At 36.9% G+C, this 19,320-nt stretch overlaps 1 protein-coding gene across 1 annotated transcript in view; it reads left to right on the top strand.

Annotated features, from left to right (window-relative positions):
• The window catches only part of RABGAP1L (RAB GTPase activating protein 1 like), a gene marked incomplete at its 5' end in the record, with an annotated part of 248,601 nt that overhangs the window by 1,394 nt on the left and 227,887 nt on the right, over nt 1-19,320 (top strand). Inside the window, one exon of the mRNA XM_080623938.1 lies at nt 17,915-18,082. Within this exon, the coding sequence (XP_080480064.1) occupies nt 17,948-18,082 (135 nt within the window). The remainder of the gene's footprint in view (nt 1-17,914; nt 18,083-19,320) is intronic.

Raw genomic sequence — 19,320 nt, 5'->3', positions numbered from 1 at the left:
TGCTTGTGTGTCTAGGTTTTAGGTTGGATAGCAACTAGTAGCATTTATGTGGGTTAGATGGTATTAATGGTACCATTTAAGGGGTTAGTTTACAGTTTAAACTTGCAGAGACTACAAATATAGTTACACACAGTAAGCACAAATTGACTCCAGAGCTGGAAGAATGGAAGCTGAATTGGAGCACTATTGGAAGTACTCCAAAGTGTTTTCTTTAAGATGGTTACAGTGAAATGTATTGCTCGGTTGAAAATAGCATTCAGTGCTTTAAGAATTGATTTGCAGATTAAGATTTGGTAATGTTAGTAAGGGGATTGCAAAAAGATTGAGGGCATAATGTGGTTTTCTGTGGAAACCAGGTTCCTGGTGCATACTCCCGAGCATTTGAAGACAATCTGAGTTGTGGCTGCTCCTTACCTTGTTTTGTCAATGGGACTTCCACAGCCAGAAAGTAAGTAAAGAACTTATCTGGTCAAGAAGTAGTACTTTTTTTCTCTGTTGTTGTTTTTTTTTTTTTCTTTTTTTGCTTCCCCCTCTTTCCTTCTCCCTCCCCCCCTCCCCCCAATTACTTTTTAGAACAGCTTCCTGAACCAGCTCACTTGCCTGGCCATATGGACATTGTCTCAGTCCAGAGAAGGAAGAAGTGTGCTGGTAGGGAGGAAGGCTAACAGCAGTTCTAGTACAATCACATATGTTGTGGGTGATGCATTTATCGGTGGTCATGGTTTTATAGTAAGTAAGTTAGTACAAGAAGGCACTACTGCTAAAAGAAGCTACCCTATGTTCTTGATTGGCTTATGCCACTTGTTCTGAAGGTAGCAAATCATAGTAATGGTGGCAGGAACTCTTCTTTTTCCACTCAGTACTGGCTTACAATGATTATGAAGCCATGGTGTCATTTGTAATGGCTTTAAACTGAAAGGGGACAGATTTATATTAGATAAAAGGAAAAAACTATGAGAGTGGTGAGGCACTGAACACGTTGTCCAGAGAAGTTGTGGATGGTCCATCCCTGCAAGTGTTTAGGGCCAGGTTGGATGGGGCTTGGAGCAACCTGATCTAGTGGTTCTATGATCTTTAAGGTCCCTCCCAACCCAAGCTATTCTATGATTCTTTCTACTTTCAGCAACATTAAATTGACTGCTGGCTTGTAAGAGCTTCCTCTCTGTCTGTTTTTCTTCTGTGCATCTGCAGAAGTAGCTGTGGTTTTCTTCTGCATATCCTTTCTTTGTAAAATTTTGTTGATCCTTTTATTTCACGGAGTGAGCTGGGCATTGTTAGATAGGGACTTTTGTAAATTTAATCAGCTTTAATTTTAAAATAATCAGCTGTATATTGTTATCAACTTTGCTGTAATTGGAAGGCTCTTTCAAACTTGACTGACCTTAGTAATTACATACCTTCTGATTTACAGTCTAGATTAATTTGTCATTGGATTATTCTCATTTTATGTACCCAATGGACTGATACGTTAGCACTTTTGATCTGGTATCAAGCGTAGCAGCACTTTAAAACAAATGGATGCAGAAAAGTGTCAAAGTGCAACACTGAATGTTTGTTTCCTCTTTTACCACTACCTATACTAATCTTTCCTGTAATGACTCTTGGTTTCTTCCCATGAATTTTAATCTTGACCTTTCTAAGTGAAAATTAAAATGCACATTTTGAGTCTTAACACTGAACTTCATAGAGGTGTCCTTTTAATGGACATGAAGATGTTTTCAGGTACATTTTCATAAGATAGTTTTTGAAATTCGTACCTTTGACAGTTTGTTCTGGGTTCGATCTTACTCTGTTATACTGGTACAGCTGTTAAAAGAGCCATTATTGTATGCCAGATTGCTGAAGGGAATCTTTTGTCTTTGACGGAGTCCTGGTTCACAAGCAAAGCTGACATACTTGAAAAGATTGCTTTATTTCACCTTTTTCTGTATTCTTAAATTCAAAAAGACACAAAACCGATGTGTAGATTATTAGAAAATACCTTGGTGTCTTCTAAGAGGTGTACTTGATTTTGACACCAGAAGTGTTCCAAGAGTGGACTTTGTGAAGCTGAAAGAGAAAAAATAGTTTGTTGGGTGTGACTGTTTATAAACAGTACATAAATAAATAATTTAAAAAAAGGTCCAAAACCTGCTTAGTTAAATAGATAACTCTGAAAGATGAGTAAGGCCCTTGTGGAAAACCTCTGCCATATTGTTTCCTTGGTGGAACATTTCTTCTCTTTGGAAATAATAGAGCATGGACAAAGATGATTCTACTGATTTTAAGTGGACAGAGGAAAAAATAGGTTTTGCCACAAAGTGAGCTGTACATTCCTACTGTCATCATCCCTGAAACATGAATCAGGATATCAAAGAAGGCATGGTTGGTTTTTTTTTTGTTTTTTTTTTTTTTTTAATCAAGTAAGCTTAAAACAATAAAGTCGTTTTGATGTTGAAAACCTATGTTCCCTGGTTGTGGGGGAAGTGCAGTGGTATGAAGGGAAGAAGTTCTAAGGGCAAGTAGGTAAGAGATGTTAACATTTTTGTATACCACATTGGATTCGTGCTTCCTGTATGTGTAGGACAGCGGACATTTTAAAATATATAATTAGAATTAATAAACTTGATGCAAAATTTGCTAAATGAAAGTTTATAAAATAGAATCCTAGGCAGATGAAATAATACATTAGTGAAACAGCATCATTTAGGTTGGAAGAGACTTCTGGAGGTCATCTAATCCATCTCCCTGCTTAAAGTAAGAGCAATTTATTAAAGATTGTTCCAGCCCTTAAAAACTTTCTGGATAACCTGTTTCTTTGTTTGATTACTCTCATAATGATGCCCCCCAATAAAAACCCCACCCACTCACTCACCTTAAACGAAGTGGACTTGACTTTCCAACTTGTCTGTTGCTTCTTGTCTTGTCACTGTGCACTATCCAGAAGAGTCCAGTTCTGTCTTTTCTGCACCCTTCCAATTAATAATTATAGACAGCAATATGGATTCCTCTGAGATTTTTTTTTTTTTTTTTTCCAGGCTGTGCAAACTCAGTTCTGTCATCCTCTCAATTGTACATCCTGTACTCCTTCCACCTGGCCAGCTCAGTGGTCTCCTCTGGACTTGTTCCAGTGTGTCAGTGTCTGTTGGGTACCAGGAAGCCCAAAACTGGACACAGTGCTCCAAACGTGGTCTCACAGGTGCTGAATGGGGGGATGGATTACTTCCCTGGACTGGCTGGCTAGACTCCTGCTAAATAACCCAGGGTGTGCTTGGCCTCCTTTGCTGTGGAGGTACACTGCCATCTCATTTTAAACCTTTTACCTGCTGGGATTTCCAGGTAATCCTCTGCAAAGGTCACTTTTTATATGGTTAGTGTCCAGCCTGTCTTGTCACACAGGGATATTCTGTTGTGAATACAGGACTTGGCACTTGCCTTTGAACTTCATGCGGTTTCTGTCTGTGCATTTCTCGAACCTGTCCAGGTCCCTCTGTGAAGGAGCCCTGTCATCCAGGGCATTGACTACTTTGTCCAGTTTGGTGTCATTGTCAAACTTGCTGAGGATCCATTCTGTCCTATCACCCAAGTTGTTAATAAAGACATCAGATAGTGCTGGTTTCAGTGATAATTGCCAACAGATATGACTGTAACCACTTGTTACCAGAGTTGCTACTGCCACTTGCTGTTCTTTCAGCCCAGCAGTCCAGTCAATTTCCCAAACATCTTACTGCTCACTTCCCCAGTGCCTGTCTTGCCTGTTTGCCTGTAAGAATACTATGGGAGACTTGTTGATGGGCTACTGTATTCAGTGCTCTTCCATCATCTGCTAAGCCAGTCTAATCTCCTTGCAGTAAGCTATTGTGTTCATCAGGCATCATTTGCCCTTGGTAAACCTATGCTTGCTATTTCCCATCACCTTCTTGTCCCTCTTGGATGTAGGAATAGCTCCGTCATCCTTTCATGGACTTAGGACTTAGGCTGATCTGTAGCAGCCTGGATCCTCCCTCTTTCTCGAAGTTGTGTGTGATGTTTGCCTTTTTCCAGTCATAAGGAACCTCCCCCAGTCTCTTTGTCTTTAAAAAGTGGTAGTGTGGTATCTCGGTGACATGGGCCACCTCCCTCAGAACTGCCAGATGTATCCTGTCTGGTACCACTGACTTCTGGGCTTCTAAGCTCAAGTTTCCTCTTTCAGAGGTAATTCTTTACTCCAGCAGACTCTGCTACTAGGCTCAGGTGTCCAGGAGGCTTGAGGATGGACCTTACCTGTGAAAACTGGAGGAAAAGAGGTATCAAATATATCAACCTTTTCCATGTACATGGTTATCAAATCCCCTGTTCCACTGAACAAGAGAGGTTGCTTCATTAGCCTTCCTTTTGCTGCTGATGCAGGGGTCTGTCCTTGCTGCTCTTTATCCGTTATCTGTTTTAGCTCCAGCTGGACATTGGTTTCTCCTGATGCTGCCCTTGCACGCACAGACTGTATCTCTTCCCTGAATCTGCCTTCTGTGTGCTTCTGAATCAGATATCAAAACTGTTTCATTTTCATTTTACCTTTTCATATCTAGAAATGTGTAAATCTTTGAAAAGAAATTTTTGAAGTCTTGGTTAGTAAATTATTCTAATCTGAGCATGAAATGTTTGAATGAAAGGTATCAGTTCCTCTTAAGCAAGCAGTAAGCATCAAACTCTTGTGGTAAGGGAGTAAGTCCTGTCTGAAATGTAGAGTGCAACTTGTACTGTGCTGTCAAGGAGATGAAACAATGAGAAAAATGGCCCACACCTCTTACAGATATATATATATATATATATTAATTTCCCCATAACTAAAGTTATTAGGTAGAAATTTATAACTTCAGTGTATGCCGTTCCTGTTTTCATGCATTGTAAATGAAAAAGAGATGTTGGTATTTAGCAGCAGGATGGTTGTATAAATATTTAATATAATACAGTCTGTACATAAGTTTTTTCAAGTGGAATTAATATTATGTTTTTCTGTCAATGCGTAAATCCATTTTAGAAATCATTGGAATAAACCAAAATTTTGGAAACTGAGCCATTTTAAATGAGTAGTGGGTGATCATTTATTACATGCATTCATCCAGCCTCTCAGGAGTTTTGTGTCTCTCAGTTATTCAAGAAAAGGGAGAGAGTTTAGGAACAAAAAAGGGAAACAGTTTAGAAACAAAGTTGGTTTAAACCCTCTGCATGTGCTTGGTGTTGCTTCAGTATGTTAACTGGTATAAGTGTTGTGTTTTGTGCTGATGTTCTTCTGTTGATTTAGCAGTACCAAGATGACACCTTGGTTTTGGACTCAGGTATGTCAGTCACTGGTCTAGCTTTTCTGTCTGAACAGGGTGTCCATTTGGACCAGAAACATGTTTTTTAGCATAGTTGGGAGTTCTGAGTTGGTTCCCTATGTAGTAGAAAGGTATTTGAATGGAGTTACAGTTCTGTGAAAAACAGTGCTCAATAACTAGAGTAGTAAAATTGCAGTCTGACCATTTGTCTCTCAAATGTGATGTTTCATTTTACATTAGGCTGTTGTCAAACTCTTGAAGAGTGAAGTTTGTTACTGCTGATGGTGGACAACTCCCTGACTTAATTGCTCAAATTCTTAATATCCTCCATACAATTTCTAAATAAGAAAGAAAAGGTTAAAGGGCAGAAAAAATAAAAGGTATTTTTAAGAAGCAGTAAATTAATCAGAATAGGATTTCAGTCAGTGACTAAAAATCTGAGAGTAGATCTTGAAGGTCATTTGCTGAGTTGCTGAGCATGATTTCCATGTTACTGTTGGGCTTAGAAGTGCAGTAACTTGCTTGACATCATGTAGTAAGTCAGTGACATGGGTGAGGAATGAAATAAATGTTAATGTAAGTGACCATGAAGTCCTTTCTCAGTACTTGTTAGGAAACAAGTACTTGTTAGTAAACTCAGTAGTAATCCTTCTAATGTAAGGAATCAGATTTCAGTAATTTACCATTCATGAGCAAAATACTATTTAGGGAATTAGATTCTTTTTTTGTAAATTGGTTTCTATCTTAACTAGAAATGCATCTCCCTCCCTGCTCTCCTCTGCCCCCAGTATTTTATGTAAAAAATAGTTACATTGAAATAAAATACTTTTTCTGTTTAGTGTAATCACTTGTGTAGTTTTATGGCCTTACTGTGCGGTATTAGTGACATGTTTCCAGGTATTTTTGAATGTTTTGATTATAAATTCTATAGCAGTGTGCACTTTCAGAAATTTCTCCAGTGGAAAACAGTTCAAAGTAATTAAATCTAGATATTTTGACTTCATTACTGCACTTTGCAGAGATCTAGTCTTGTTATTTATTATGTCAGCATAACAAGTAAGATGCTTCTAATTTGTGCTTGTGTTGTGTATGCAAACTATTGTTGTTTTTTTATTTTTTTTTTCTTTTACCTGAAATTAGACTAAGTGATTTTGCTGAGATCCACAGGTTTGTTCCAATACCTACATTTGTGTATTGGGCAAGCATATGGTATACACATATTTGTATTTCTCACAGATATGTTATAATAAAAAAAGTATATATGTTGGTTTTTTTCTCCTTGTTGTTAACTCTTTATTCCTTTCGCAAAGTTTTAACTTGGTACAAAGGCTCTGCAATGCCTTTTCAGTTCTCGAGCTTTTGCAGGCAAATAAGTGTGAAAATAAAATGCATATAATTTTAATCTAATGCATTATGTTTGCATGTGTGCTTTTAGATACAAAATACAAGATCCAGAATTTTAATTTAGAAGTATGTGGACAAAGTCAGTTGCTGGCTAAACTTTTAAAATAAGCTTGCAAGTAACTCGGGGGTTTTTTCTTTGTACTGAACTGAGGTACTGGTGTATTTCCCTTTATAAGAAAACTTTTTAAGAGTTTAAATGCTGCAAACTGATACTTTTTTTTTTTTTCCTTGGGAGCCTAATTAGTTGTTTTTTTTTTGATGTTACTGAGAAACAATACTAGATTATATGATTTAGACTGAGTCATCTGAAATGCATGTGGCAGAAAAAGGATGTATTTTCTTTTCCATTCTGTGAACCATTTGTTTTATTTTGTGCCACTGGTGTATACTTTCATTATTTCCTGTTATTTTGAAGAGAACTCTGGCAAATAACTTCTTGGTGGCAGTGCTTCATAAGCAATAACTGTTCCCAATCCTGGCTGCTTGGTTTTTGTCTGTGGTCTGTGTATTATTGTGCTAACATAGGTGCTTGTGTAGTCAAGTGTTGAACTGGCTGAAGAAATGCTCTAATCTTCCTTTCTCGGAACTTAGTTGTCTGTCACTTAAGCTGTCCAGTCCCTTTCAGTATGTGGCTGCCCAGATACTTGTACAAACTTAGCAGAGAAGGAAGGTGGGAAGAGTTGTAGCTGTTTTAGGCAGTTCTATACCACCTCCAACTTCAAGATATTACTGGAATATCTGTAGTTTGCAAGTACCAAAATTTTCATCTTGAATTTAAGTGTTTGTGGGCTTTGCAGTGCATAACATCAGTGGAGTTGGAGAGCATTTTGTGTGTACCAGCAGTTCGTTTTGGAGTAAAACTTGAATTGGAACTCAGATCAAGTGATGCAATGAAGACTAGCCCTTGGAAATATGAGTCCTTCCTGTTCATGTAGACAGTTTGTGTTTGCCCATAGAAGTACATTAATGTCATAAAAAGGTATTTTTATTCCTGTTACACTTCATCCTAATTGTTACTGATTAGTGTGGGCAGTATAAATTTCTAAGAATTTGGGAACTGCTGGCTAGAATTCTTCTTGGAGGTAACTTAAACAATTTTGAGGAAACAAGGGTGAGGAATGAAAGTGACTAAGGACACAGAGAAGTCAGTAAATGATTTTTACGTGGTTTTGAATGCTAATTTTTGGTGTTTATTGCTATAGGGATTTATAAAAAGTGTGAGGGGACAGGGGAAGGAGTTGATCAAAATGAAAATGTCCATGTAAATACTTTAAGCCCCAGAAGAGTTAACGTGAAGGTGAACGTTCCCCATAGTTGTTACGACTGCTTATTTGCCTTTGACCCTTACAGCTTCCCTTTTCTAATTCTTCTTCTCTTTCATCATATTGAGACATTAGAAAGTCAGACTGACCAAAAAAGGGCCAGAGGGAAGTGTAGTTTAGTATCTACCTTTCGATAGTAACCAGAGAAATCAAAAGGTATAATACAAATACAAGTGATCCCTGTTCCAGCAGACCTTCCCAGTTTCTCTTCCCGGCCTCTGTGATTTTGCTCTTTTTTCTTTCTAGTAGTAAGTGAGCGACTCAGGTCTTACTGTGGGACATGGAAAAGTAGTCGTGTTATTTGTTACATTTTCCAGAAAATTCACAAGAGGTGCCATAATAAGATGACATTCTTACACTGTGCAGATGTACAGCTAATGTCATCTGTTTTGCTGGGGCTTCTGAGCAGCCATCGTCTGATTTTGCACAGTTAGGGCTTGGATGCTTTGTTGGGCTTATTGAAGGCAGCTTTTGACTTGGATGTTGGTGAAATGCTAGTGCTCTTCTAGACTGCACTCTGTGTTTGAATTCCTTGTATTGTAAATGCTTTACTTAAATCCATGGTTTTGTTGCCAGTGATGCCAACGTTACCCATTCTAACACTTTGGCTGTGAGGTTGTCATGCTTTTGTTAATTGCAGTCTCTCAACTGTGTGTTTGTCATTTTGGTAGCTTGAACTGTGTCTAGGGTGTTTAGGGACCTCATAATTCAACATTCTCCCTTAGTGGAGAACCAAGGTAATACGTTGAAAATACTGTTGTGAAAAGGGTGTGCTTATATAATGACTTAGTAGAACATGCCTGACCTTTCACACTTCTTCACGTTTTTGCGAATTTTATATTTTTAGAATAGCAGCTGGGAGCTTCCTCTCTTTGTTTCAGAAGTAAAAATGTTTTGTGGAAGTATTTAGTATGTCAGTACTCATAGTAAGCTTTCATATCTGCTTTTAATGTATTGATAGTACAGCGTGCTCATATTTGGGAAGCTGTCTTTGAGAGACAGGCTGTGATTTAAAAAAAAAAGAAAAAAGGCATAGAATTGCAGGTACAGCTTTTTGACTGTTTTATACAAGCAGGTGAGTTTGATAATTATCAAATTGGAAATATAACACTTAAAATTCAAGCTACTCTGGATAGGCTGTCTCAACAGACAAATACTGGTTTTCTTTGAGGTTGGGTGAGAAAATTCAGTCAAGAGAATTAATGTCCTAGCCTTTTGCAAGCTTTTTCAGTTATGCTTGGTGATGACATAAGCAACTCCATTGCATTATTTTAGTTACCTATTCCCCAGCAAGTGCATATTCTGCGATTTTTTTTTTTTAATTTAGTTTTCTTTTTATTTTTTTTTTTCTAATTGACTGCTCTAGATTAGCCTGAGGCTTGCACCAGAAATACCCAATGACAGGAATTCAATTTAATAAATGAGATACGTAAGATCTAAATAATGATGATCTAGGCAAAAGGCTAAGTTTATTAAAAAAACCCTCTGTTTTTCTTTAAGCCCAGTGATAGTTTCACTGTAAGAAGGGTCTAAAAAGTCTCTTTGTTGTGATGTTTTTAACATAGAATTGTCCTTTAGAACAATTCTGCTAAACAGAATTGCTAGAAGAGGCAAAAACAAACCAGAAACTTTGTTTGGCAGCCCCAGATTAATCTATCTATTGAAAAACTTTCTTGTAGTCATTGCTTAAAGTTGGCTTTTTATGAGGCTTTTCTTTAATACGTTGAAATGTACTTGTCAGCTGTTTCAAGGAAGTAAATGTAAGTGTATTAAGTGCATAAAGTATGTGGAAATATTTATTTTTAACAAGAAGCTTGGTATTGTTTCGTATTATAAAGGAAATGTTTGTCTTCCTAATATGGAGTGCACTAAATTGCACATTTTTGATACAAAACCAGTAGAAGTCTAGATAGCTGCCAAAGCAAAACTCATAGTCCTTGCTATTTTTGAAAATCTGTAACTGAATAATAAAAAAAGGTATGGTGTGGTTATTAATGTACAGCTCACAATTGTCTTTGGTAGCTGCTAGAATGAAAAACTTACGATTAAGAGAAGTGTCTGTAAAGAAAATGAGATTAGAAGAGAGCATGAAATAGTGTCCATGCCACAGTGCAGTGCTGGACTGGCTACAGTTTAAGAGTTTTTGAGAAATAGCAATCTCAACGTATGTGTTTGGTAGTATAACGGTAGCTTCTGTGGTTAAGAATGAAACATTGTGATTTGAAGTTAAATCTGCAAAACCTAATATTCTGAAAGATACATGTTGCAAATCTCAAGATAACAGTTGTGATAACTTAAAATTCTGGCTTTGAGGAGCAAGGATTTTACTAACTCTGCAGGTAGTCAGTGCCAGGCAATGAATCAAAATTTCTTGCGTGTTTCACTGGTGTTGGAAGTGACATTTTTAAAGGCACTTGTTTGGCAGGGGGGAAGATTGGCACCCAGAATCACTACAGCATTGTATCATACTGCTGTTCCGTATGGCCTCTTTTTGCTTTACATCATGTAATTCTTACTGGAAATAATAGCTTATGGAGAAAATACCTGATTGAAAAATATTTAATATTTTTAATGGAGAGAGGTTGTTCCCTTGGCTAAATTAGACTAACACTATTATTTTTACTAGCAAGGAATAAAATAATCTGAAACAATTATGTTAGCAGTAGCAGCTATGCTCCTGCTTTGCTCTGGAATATAGGTCATGACATTTTTGAGCAAGTGGCTGTACAGTTCAGTAAATCACCTGGGTTTGGTTTCAATTTGAATGCTGCCTTCAAGCATCATGTGGCAATGAAAAAAAAAAGCTAAAGGAAACCCAAGTTTGTGAAACTGCAACTGTGAAAAATTGTATAGTCTTTGTTGCTGCTTCATATTTTCCAAAGTTAAAAATTAATCACTGGCTCAAGAATCTGAGGTGTTATGGTATACAAGAGTTGCTTTATTTACATTGTTTGCCTTATCCTTGAGGCAGGACTAGCTACTGTGTTTAAGCTTATTTTTAACTCTCTTTTGTCTAGAGTGTAGTTTGTCCTACACGACTCATTTGCTCAAGCTGTACCTGATAAGAAATTCTTTTGCTTATCTGGACTGATATTTCATCAGGTGTTCCTGGTACTTCTTCCACCCAGTATGTAAATTTTAGGGGTTCAGTTCAGTGAGTTTGTGTTCGGAAGATGAATTTGCTTTTCATCTTCCTTCATGCCTTTGACTTGCAGTGATGATCTCTGCTCAAGAGGAAAAATGATGCTTCTCTGGCTGTGAATGTCAGCTGCTTCGTTGCCTGAGTCATGCTCCAACCACATTAAGTACCAACCAATTAAGTACGAACCATTCCTCTAGAAGGGTTCTTCACTCTGGTGATCTTAAAGTTAAAATAAACAAACCCAGACTCAAACTATGAATCTTTGTAATGTTTAAGTGGTTCAGTGATTTATGTGTAATCCAGAGATTCAAGTCAGGAAGGCTTTATCTCTCCTTTATAATAAATGTTTCAGTATTCGTAATGAGATGTGTTTAAAAAGTGCTAATTAGAATTTATTTGAGAAGATGTGGATATAGTATGTTTTTGAAGGAAAACAGACATTTTCTTGTTTATGTAGTTCTCTTGATTCTGTTTTCCTTAAATTGTTATTCCTTGGTTATAAGATTGACGTGTAAAAACAGCCTGCAAACCCTCTGTATCTAGGCACCCAGTACAACAATTAAAAACAGTTTGCCGTCATGAACAGACTATTTATTTGCTGTTGCCTACATAGTAGAGGTTTGCTTTCACAGAGACAGTGTTGACAAAATAAGCTGTGAGGTTACTTTCTGGTTGTGTGTGTATGGAGCAGTGGTGTTTGGCTTTTTGTTTGTTTTGAGGTTGATTAGAGGTTTTTTGGAAAGACTTTTGCTCTTACCATTGCTGTTCTGGAAATCAGGATAATTTTTATGTACATGCATTGAAATACTGAGGATAAGCAGTCTTTTCTCTGCATTAGGTTGGTTTTAATCTTGGGAAACAGCCAAGTAAATGCTTGCTTATTTTTTGTTTTTCCTGTATGTGCTTTACATAATCTCACTGCTAGAGATAAGACAGTAGGAAACAATTTATGGCTAATAAAATAGTAGTTAGTGTGAATGTAGAGGCTTAGCTTCTTATATAAAGATAACATGAAGAGAAATTGAGATTAAGGATAAAATTATAGTGCTACTCTTGTTATAAAATAAATTTGTTTAAATCTCACTAACATCTAGGATTTTCTTCTGCATTCAATCAATAGAGAAAAGGGTTTTAGGGAAGAGCTCTATTGCATGAACATACTATATAATAAGGAATTTTGTGTGGTTGTATAGTCTTTCAGTGACAAAACATTGAAAAGGTAAAACTGTGTCTGTTTGAAGCATTTGTTAGCTTTCTGGGGAAGGTATGTCTCATTAATGTTAAGAGGCCCATAAGGGTGAGAGCTTTGTATGCTTCATTAAAGTTAGCAAGCTCACAGGGTGAGAGCTATAGCAACACATAGTTGTGACACATTTCTTGAAAGTAAGATGCTGTGGTCGAGACATTCAGTTATATATGTGTGTGTCAGTGTCTGTCTGCTTGCCTGTTCCCTCAGTGGCAAGTTAGAACTTAACTGCATTGCTTCAGTAAGCCAGAAATCTGAGTTGCCTAGAATCTGTGATTTCAAGTTCAGCTAGCTTAATGCTCCTTTTGCTGTCATGCCTTGTCTTGTGTAGCTGAAAAAGAACTGACCATGCTTTTTGGTGTACATTTGTACATCAGACATTTGTTAGCAGAAGATGAACTTCTGCATAGCTTCCTTCTCAGAAAGGTCCCAGAGATTCTCTTGAGGAACCTTAGTTCTGAAAATAGGTAGGACTTACTTCCCAGTATCTTATTTGGTGTTTGAGATCATCAGAGGAACGATACAGCTTTGAAAGCCTGTCTTTAATACAAGACCTGATTTTGTTTGTTAAAGGAAATTATGAATTAGCCTGCTCTTGATTGCAGCCCTGAAAGAAGGCTGAAAGCTTCTTCTTAAAATATGTTTCTTTCTGCTTAGTGAAAATAGATCAACCTTTATCTTGCTTGCTTGTTGTCTTTTCATTGCTTTACATTTTATCAAATTTTTTGTGTGTGTTTTTGTTTTTGGTCTTTTTTTTTTCTTCTTTTTGTTAGCTATAATGCTGAAACAAATGAGTATCTCTTCCTCCCCAACAGTGAAGTTGAGCCATAACTTTGAAATATTTGTTGGACAGAAACTAAAAGTAAAACCCCCAAAATGTCTGGTAACTGTTTTGTTGGCATTTACTTTTGAGGACCAGCCTGATGAGGAAGTTTTTGAATCAGGACTGCAAAGCAGCTCGCTTTTGGAAAGTCAGTAGCTCTACCTTGATCCTTACTCTCCTGTGATAGTGACTATGTGTTGCCAGCAGTGCCCTGTCCTGAGCTACTCTGCCCAGAAATCCCATGGCACTGCCTAGGTGTTTGCTTTTCTGTATGTGATGTGCTTTTGCAAGTCTAAATTCAATATGAAATACATGCAAGTGTTAGGAAAGGAATTATAAGCATTTCTGTCCTGTGTCCCTTACTTTGGTTCAGTGCCGAATCCATTTGAGTCTTCCAGGATTGCTGCTGTTCAGTTTCTCTTGCTCTTCAGCCACTTAGGCTATTTAATAAAGAGAGCTACAGTGAACTTCTGATGCCTTTCTGGCATGAAGTGGGGAAGCTGCTAGGTTGGGCCTCTTATAGTTTAGTACTATGCAGATGTGAAGCAAGTTCCAGTGTTTGGCCCTGTCGTGCCATAAACACTTATGTTCTAGATAGTATGGCTTGGTTAGCTGTTACACAGGACTTTGTGTATTTCAGCAAAACCCTGAAAATTAGAAGTACAGCAGAGAGATTAAGTGCCTTGACCAAAACTGCACAATAAAGCTCACAGGGAAAACCAACAACTTTTCTTCAGTCATTTTAGTATCCCTACAGCTTGAGATACTTTTCTGGACCAAGATCCACCACCACCCCCTTTTAAAACTAGGTTTGATTGATTAGTTTGTATTTCCAAAATCCTTTAGTCTGAAAACACTGTTTGTCAGAAAACCTGTTATAAAATTGTTACTCTTGAAATTTTAATCCTTTTATCACACCAGATTTTATTTAGCTGAGTTTAGAAAAATTTCCTCCTATGTATTAGTTGCTGGGTTTCTGATTTTTTTTTTTTTTTTTTTGGTGTGTGTGGTATTGTTCATTAGAGCATGGAGGAAAAATTGTCTTCTCTATAGTAAAGAGCATGAGTGTTCAAGATACTTCTGCAGAAATTACTTCCTTGCAGTAGTAGCACATACTTCCCGGTATTTCTTACTGTGAAGAGAACTTCCAAAGCACAATTTGTTGTCATGTTTCTGAAGATACTGTTGGAAGAACAGTTTTGACTCTTGGCTCTGGTGGTTTGGGAAGTTACCATCTGGTCTTAGGTTTCAATTCTTGTAGCATTATTGGCAGAACAGAAGGTGTGTTCATGCCTTGGCCACACTTGTTAATTTGGAAATAAAATGCAGTAGCAGATTACGCTAAAGCTGTTGGACCTCATGCAAAAGTAGCTGAGGTATATTATGTTTGTTGACTTTTTTGATCCTGTTAGCCCCTCACTGCTGAATACTGCTCTCACAGTAACTTTAAGCTGATAAAGCAAATGCTAAACTTGGTCAGTATTCTGAGACAGCATTCATGTTCTGGATTGTCTGCTGCTAACTTCAGTGGATAAACTGATTGCAGACTACAACTGCCCATATGTTCTTGACTAATACAATCAAGAATAAATTATTACTTTCATAACTTTTTCAGCTTTTCATCAGGAATGACAATAAAAAAAAAAAACCTACCCATGAGACTTACTTATTAGTTTGGTAGCATGGGTCTGCTTTTAGATTTTGTATGTGCCTGATAGGTGATGCTGTCCTTTGTTCTCTACCTGTTGTAGGAAAAGGAGGAGTTCAAGTGTATAACTCAATAATGAGTAAAAAAGGAATAAGTCCTCAGTAGGACTAGTGGTATTGACAGAAGGGAAATGGCATAACCATCTACTGGCTGGAGGTGGCCGGAAAGTCCAGAACGCACGAGTGTCTCTTCTTGTTCCTAAAGAATAAAAAACCCCCTTCAGATGTTCTACTCCTTTTCTTCCCCAATTAACCTTAATGCATGATTCTTTCAGAGAGGTTTTTAATTCCTTTACTGCTTTTCCTCAGAAGTGCTTAGCTGAAGATTAGGTTTTGTGCCTTTATAACATTAAAATAGAAACTTTTTCCCTCTAAGTAGCTTACTACTAACAATAGTATAAATCTTGACGAGACTCATGAGACTCATAGATATATTCCTAAACTCTGACATCAATTTTACTCAAGTTGTTTAGTTTGAAAATTACTTGATCATGATTTTTGGTGCTTAGTTTGTCTCTGGCATTAAAAACTATTTTTGGTAAAAACCTGACCATAAAATATTGTGTATAAAGCTTTTGCTTTATAAATAGCCTGTGACTAGATGGGGGAGGACATGGATAGTCTGTTCGCTCTGGGATTTTAATTTTTAGTCCACACATTTTCCATGAATATGTTACTATTAATTTGTCAGATGGCAAGTTCTATTGCATGAACATCAAGGGATTGTCTTAGCAGATGACCTGAACAGTTTGTAGACTTGTTCTTGTAACTGTATGTGAGCTAAATGGTGTAGAACTGCATTCTCCTGGTTGAGGCATTTATTTCCTGAACGACTGACCTGTTTGTGTTCATGTTTTGCTACTAAACTGAAACTAATGTGGCTTTTGGACTGAAATGAGGTAGAGGGCAGTCACATGAATAGCACCAATGACAGGTTGGAGTAGGCTATAAGGAAAGGCTGAAATTAGGGGTTCTGGAGTGGTAATTCAGCTAACATAGTTGTGTGTGGAAAAAAGAATGTGTCTGCACTGGATGTGGTAGTTCATGCTGATTGTAAAGACAAGCTTGGAGTACACTCTTACAGAAAGTAAAGGCCTTGCAACTCAAATGTAATTGCAAGAATGTGTGTGGTGCGCTTGTAAATATACAATTTGAATAAGAAGCTCCTTGTTGTCATCTAATGTGTATAATGTTTCCTTTGTCTTTCAGATTAAAATTTAGGAAGAATGAATTTTCTTAAGTTACCTTTTTCCACATAGGGAAGAAAAAATACTTTGTGCATCACTATGCTTTTCTAGCTGCATTATCATAAATTTCTCTGGCTTTACACATGCTACATTTTCCCTGGTTTTATTATTTAAACATGGCTACAAAAAACTTTTCCTAGTTAACAGTGTGCCTATGAGTTTGTACTTTGCTGCAGAAAGAACTAATAATCTAATATTAGCAATTTGCATTTGTGTTTTGACAATTAATATAATAGAACCATTTTATATTGGAGTTACTGTGTTATTCTCCTATAAATAAGAATAAAAAATAAACTTGGATAGACTAAACCACTAAAAATTGTCAAAATAGGGTAACTTGGGATCCCTCCTTTGTGCAAACATGTTAGAAATAGTGGTGGGGCTTCATTTTTGTCATATTCTATAAGTCCGGCAATAGTAGGTATAGGCTGGGAGAGAGATTTTGGGTAGACTAGATATTTGCTCCTAATGTGACTGCACATCATCCTCTGATGTGTTCTCCAGTGGTGGCATAACTGCAGAGCTAATGGTAACTCAGGGTATTCAGTATTTGGGGAGCATAATTTTATGTCTTCTGACTGCCTTCAAAGAGTTATGTAATAGCAGGCATTCACTTTTATGTTGAGGATTTACTTTGAAATTAATGTTCATTTTGAGCTACATTTACTGTTTATTGCAAGTAGTACACAAGCTCTTCAGAAACATTTTTACATGACAATTGTTAAAAAATACGTGGAGTTAATAAACTGTTTACAGCGTGCTTAGTCTGGAGACATGAACGGCAAAGAGTGCTAAACGGCTAATCTGAATTTGTAATCACTCTGTGAATACTATAGCTGTTGTTCAATGCTATTTTATAATGTGAATCTTCTAAGAAGTTTTTAATACTATACAAGTCAGTTATCCCAAAAAATTGAGTTATTCTGGGATTTCCGTGAATAATAACCTCACTGGTTGATGGATAAAATTGTGGCTAAGTTAGGGAGAGAGAAAATCTTCTTGTAGCATTGCATGTATAAATAGTTATGACAAGCCAAGTCTTTGAAAGACCAAAAGTATGCTGACTGTAGTTTCTAGTGATAGACTACTTTCAATACAAGAATATTTTATAGTTCTCACATTTTGTTTTTTTTTTTGGTCCAGAGTGGCTAAACTGCCTTTTGTGGCTAACATGTGAAGTAATGCCATTCAGAATGGTGAAGAACATGCATATATTTTTTAAATTCTGTTTTTGTGGTTCTCTGTAGCTAGACCTAAATTTGCCTTCTTTTCATGATCACTTGGTGGTTTGAAACCGTAATTGAGAGGCAAGCATGGCACAGTTCTGCAGCATTGTACTGCTCTGAAGGGCAATGTGAAGCTAAACCTGTGTTTGTTCACCTGTGAAAACAGGCATTTGGTTGAGCTACCCTTTGCGCACTTCCCAGCGTTGGAAAGGTGACAGACAGTAGCAGTTTGTTTCCATCTGTGCTATATGGGAAGTGGGGAAGTGAAAGCTGTGAGATGAACTTCCTCTTTATCTATACACGTAGATAACAGCTGCTGCTAAGTCATAGTATTTTTAAATATATACCCTAAAAATCATACAGACTATCTGAAAAAAGATTTCTTATACCAACGATTACAGAGTTTGGGGGATATAGTATAATACATTCATAAAGGTTCCACAATAACTTCATATTATACCTATTAACATATTGTTTACAGCTTCAAGCCTGCTTATTTAATGTTTTTCCTTCTTTGTTAGGTTCTTGTGGCAGGAGGACAATACTGAGCTGAGATGGAAGTCAAACCATCATTTAGCAAAGCCAGTAGGATTCCTGAAACTGTATCCACATTGATTAATGAAGAATTTGTCCTGGTTCATCAGCAATCTGAGGATACCTCTGGAAAATACGAAAAACCTCAGCTGAAGGTTTACTACTACTTTATTTTAAATGCATAGTAAGATATGTATTGATGAAAAAATTCAACTTCTTTTGAATATTTAGAGATACTTGTGTGTGCTTGAGGAGGCTCTTAGACTGTAATATTTGTCCTTGCTTATTACTAGTGAATATAACTGCTCAGGTGAAACAAATCTGTCCAAAAGTGGCAGTTCACTTTTAATAACTTCTTCAGGGGTCAGCTTTATTATATTCTGTGGTTTTATACATTCGTAAAGGACTAGAAAGTTTTTTTTAAAGAATGAGCTTCAGATTAAAGTTTGGTAAATATTCTTTATGTAGGGATCAGATTTCTCTGAATGTTGTTATCTTAAAAGCACTTAATTAGGCCACATAGGAATAGACCACAGAGGGTCTTGGGTTTTACTTTTTCATTTAATTTTCCTGCTTAGTGTTACTTTAGGCATGACTAAGAAATTTTTCTAAAAGCTTTCTTCTACCTCTCAGTAGCAGAATATTTTAGCATTTGTGTGACAGCTGATTGGTTAATTACAAATTTTCCCACTTGAGTTGCAGTAGCTGATTTACTGGTTTTGGTCTGCTTGGAACAATAGGAATGTGTTCCCCTTGAAATCACAATGAGTACTTAGTTTTTCTTTGCATAACTGGCAGTTATTTACAGCCAGTGATTTCTGCCTGTATTAAACACTAGCTTCGTCTTTAGTAATTGTCTGGAAAGAGGCAGGTGAGCTGGAGGTAGAATCCAAGATGCAAGTTCATTATTGGCCATGGCTTTTTTTGGTCTGAAAAGTGAGTACTTGTGAAAGGTTGTATGTCCCTCCACCCCCCACCATGGAACATGTCGCACCATTTTCTTGCCATTTCTGTAGACTTGCATCCTTCCAATCTGTGGGAAAATTGGTGAAACAACTGAAATGGATATGACTAAGAAAGTAAAATTTTGTTCAAGACTAATCAATAACAAAGTCTGATCTTCATTATGAATGGAGGGTATAAACATACAAACCTGTTATTTTGAGAGGTCTGTAGCTTTTGGATGCATGGTTTCTGGATTAGCAGTGAGAACATGTGCATTATATGTTGGACATTGGATTATATTTGATTTAATTTTGTTGATTCTTATTGTGTTGTCTTGTTCAGCAAAGGTTCTTACCTTTTGCAGTGGGTAAGATTATATGTTTGAAAAATAATAGTGAAAGTAAAGCTACAAGTGTCTTTACAAGTGTCTGTCATCTTCTGCTTTCAG

This window comes from Psittacula echo (assembly GCF_963264785.1).
Source record: "Psittacula echo genome assembly, chromosome: 7".
Classification (NCBI taxonomy): Eukaryota; Metazoa; Chordata; class Aves; order Psittaciformes; family Psittacidae; genus Psittacula; species Psittacula echo.
Note: the sequence above shows the minus strand (reverse complement) of the source record. Positions and strands in the feature narration are given on the sequence as shown.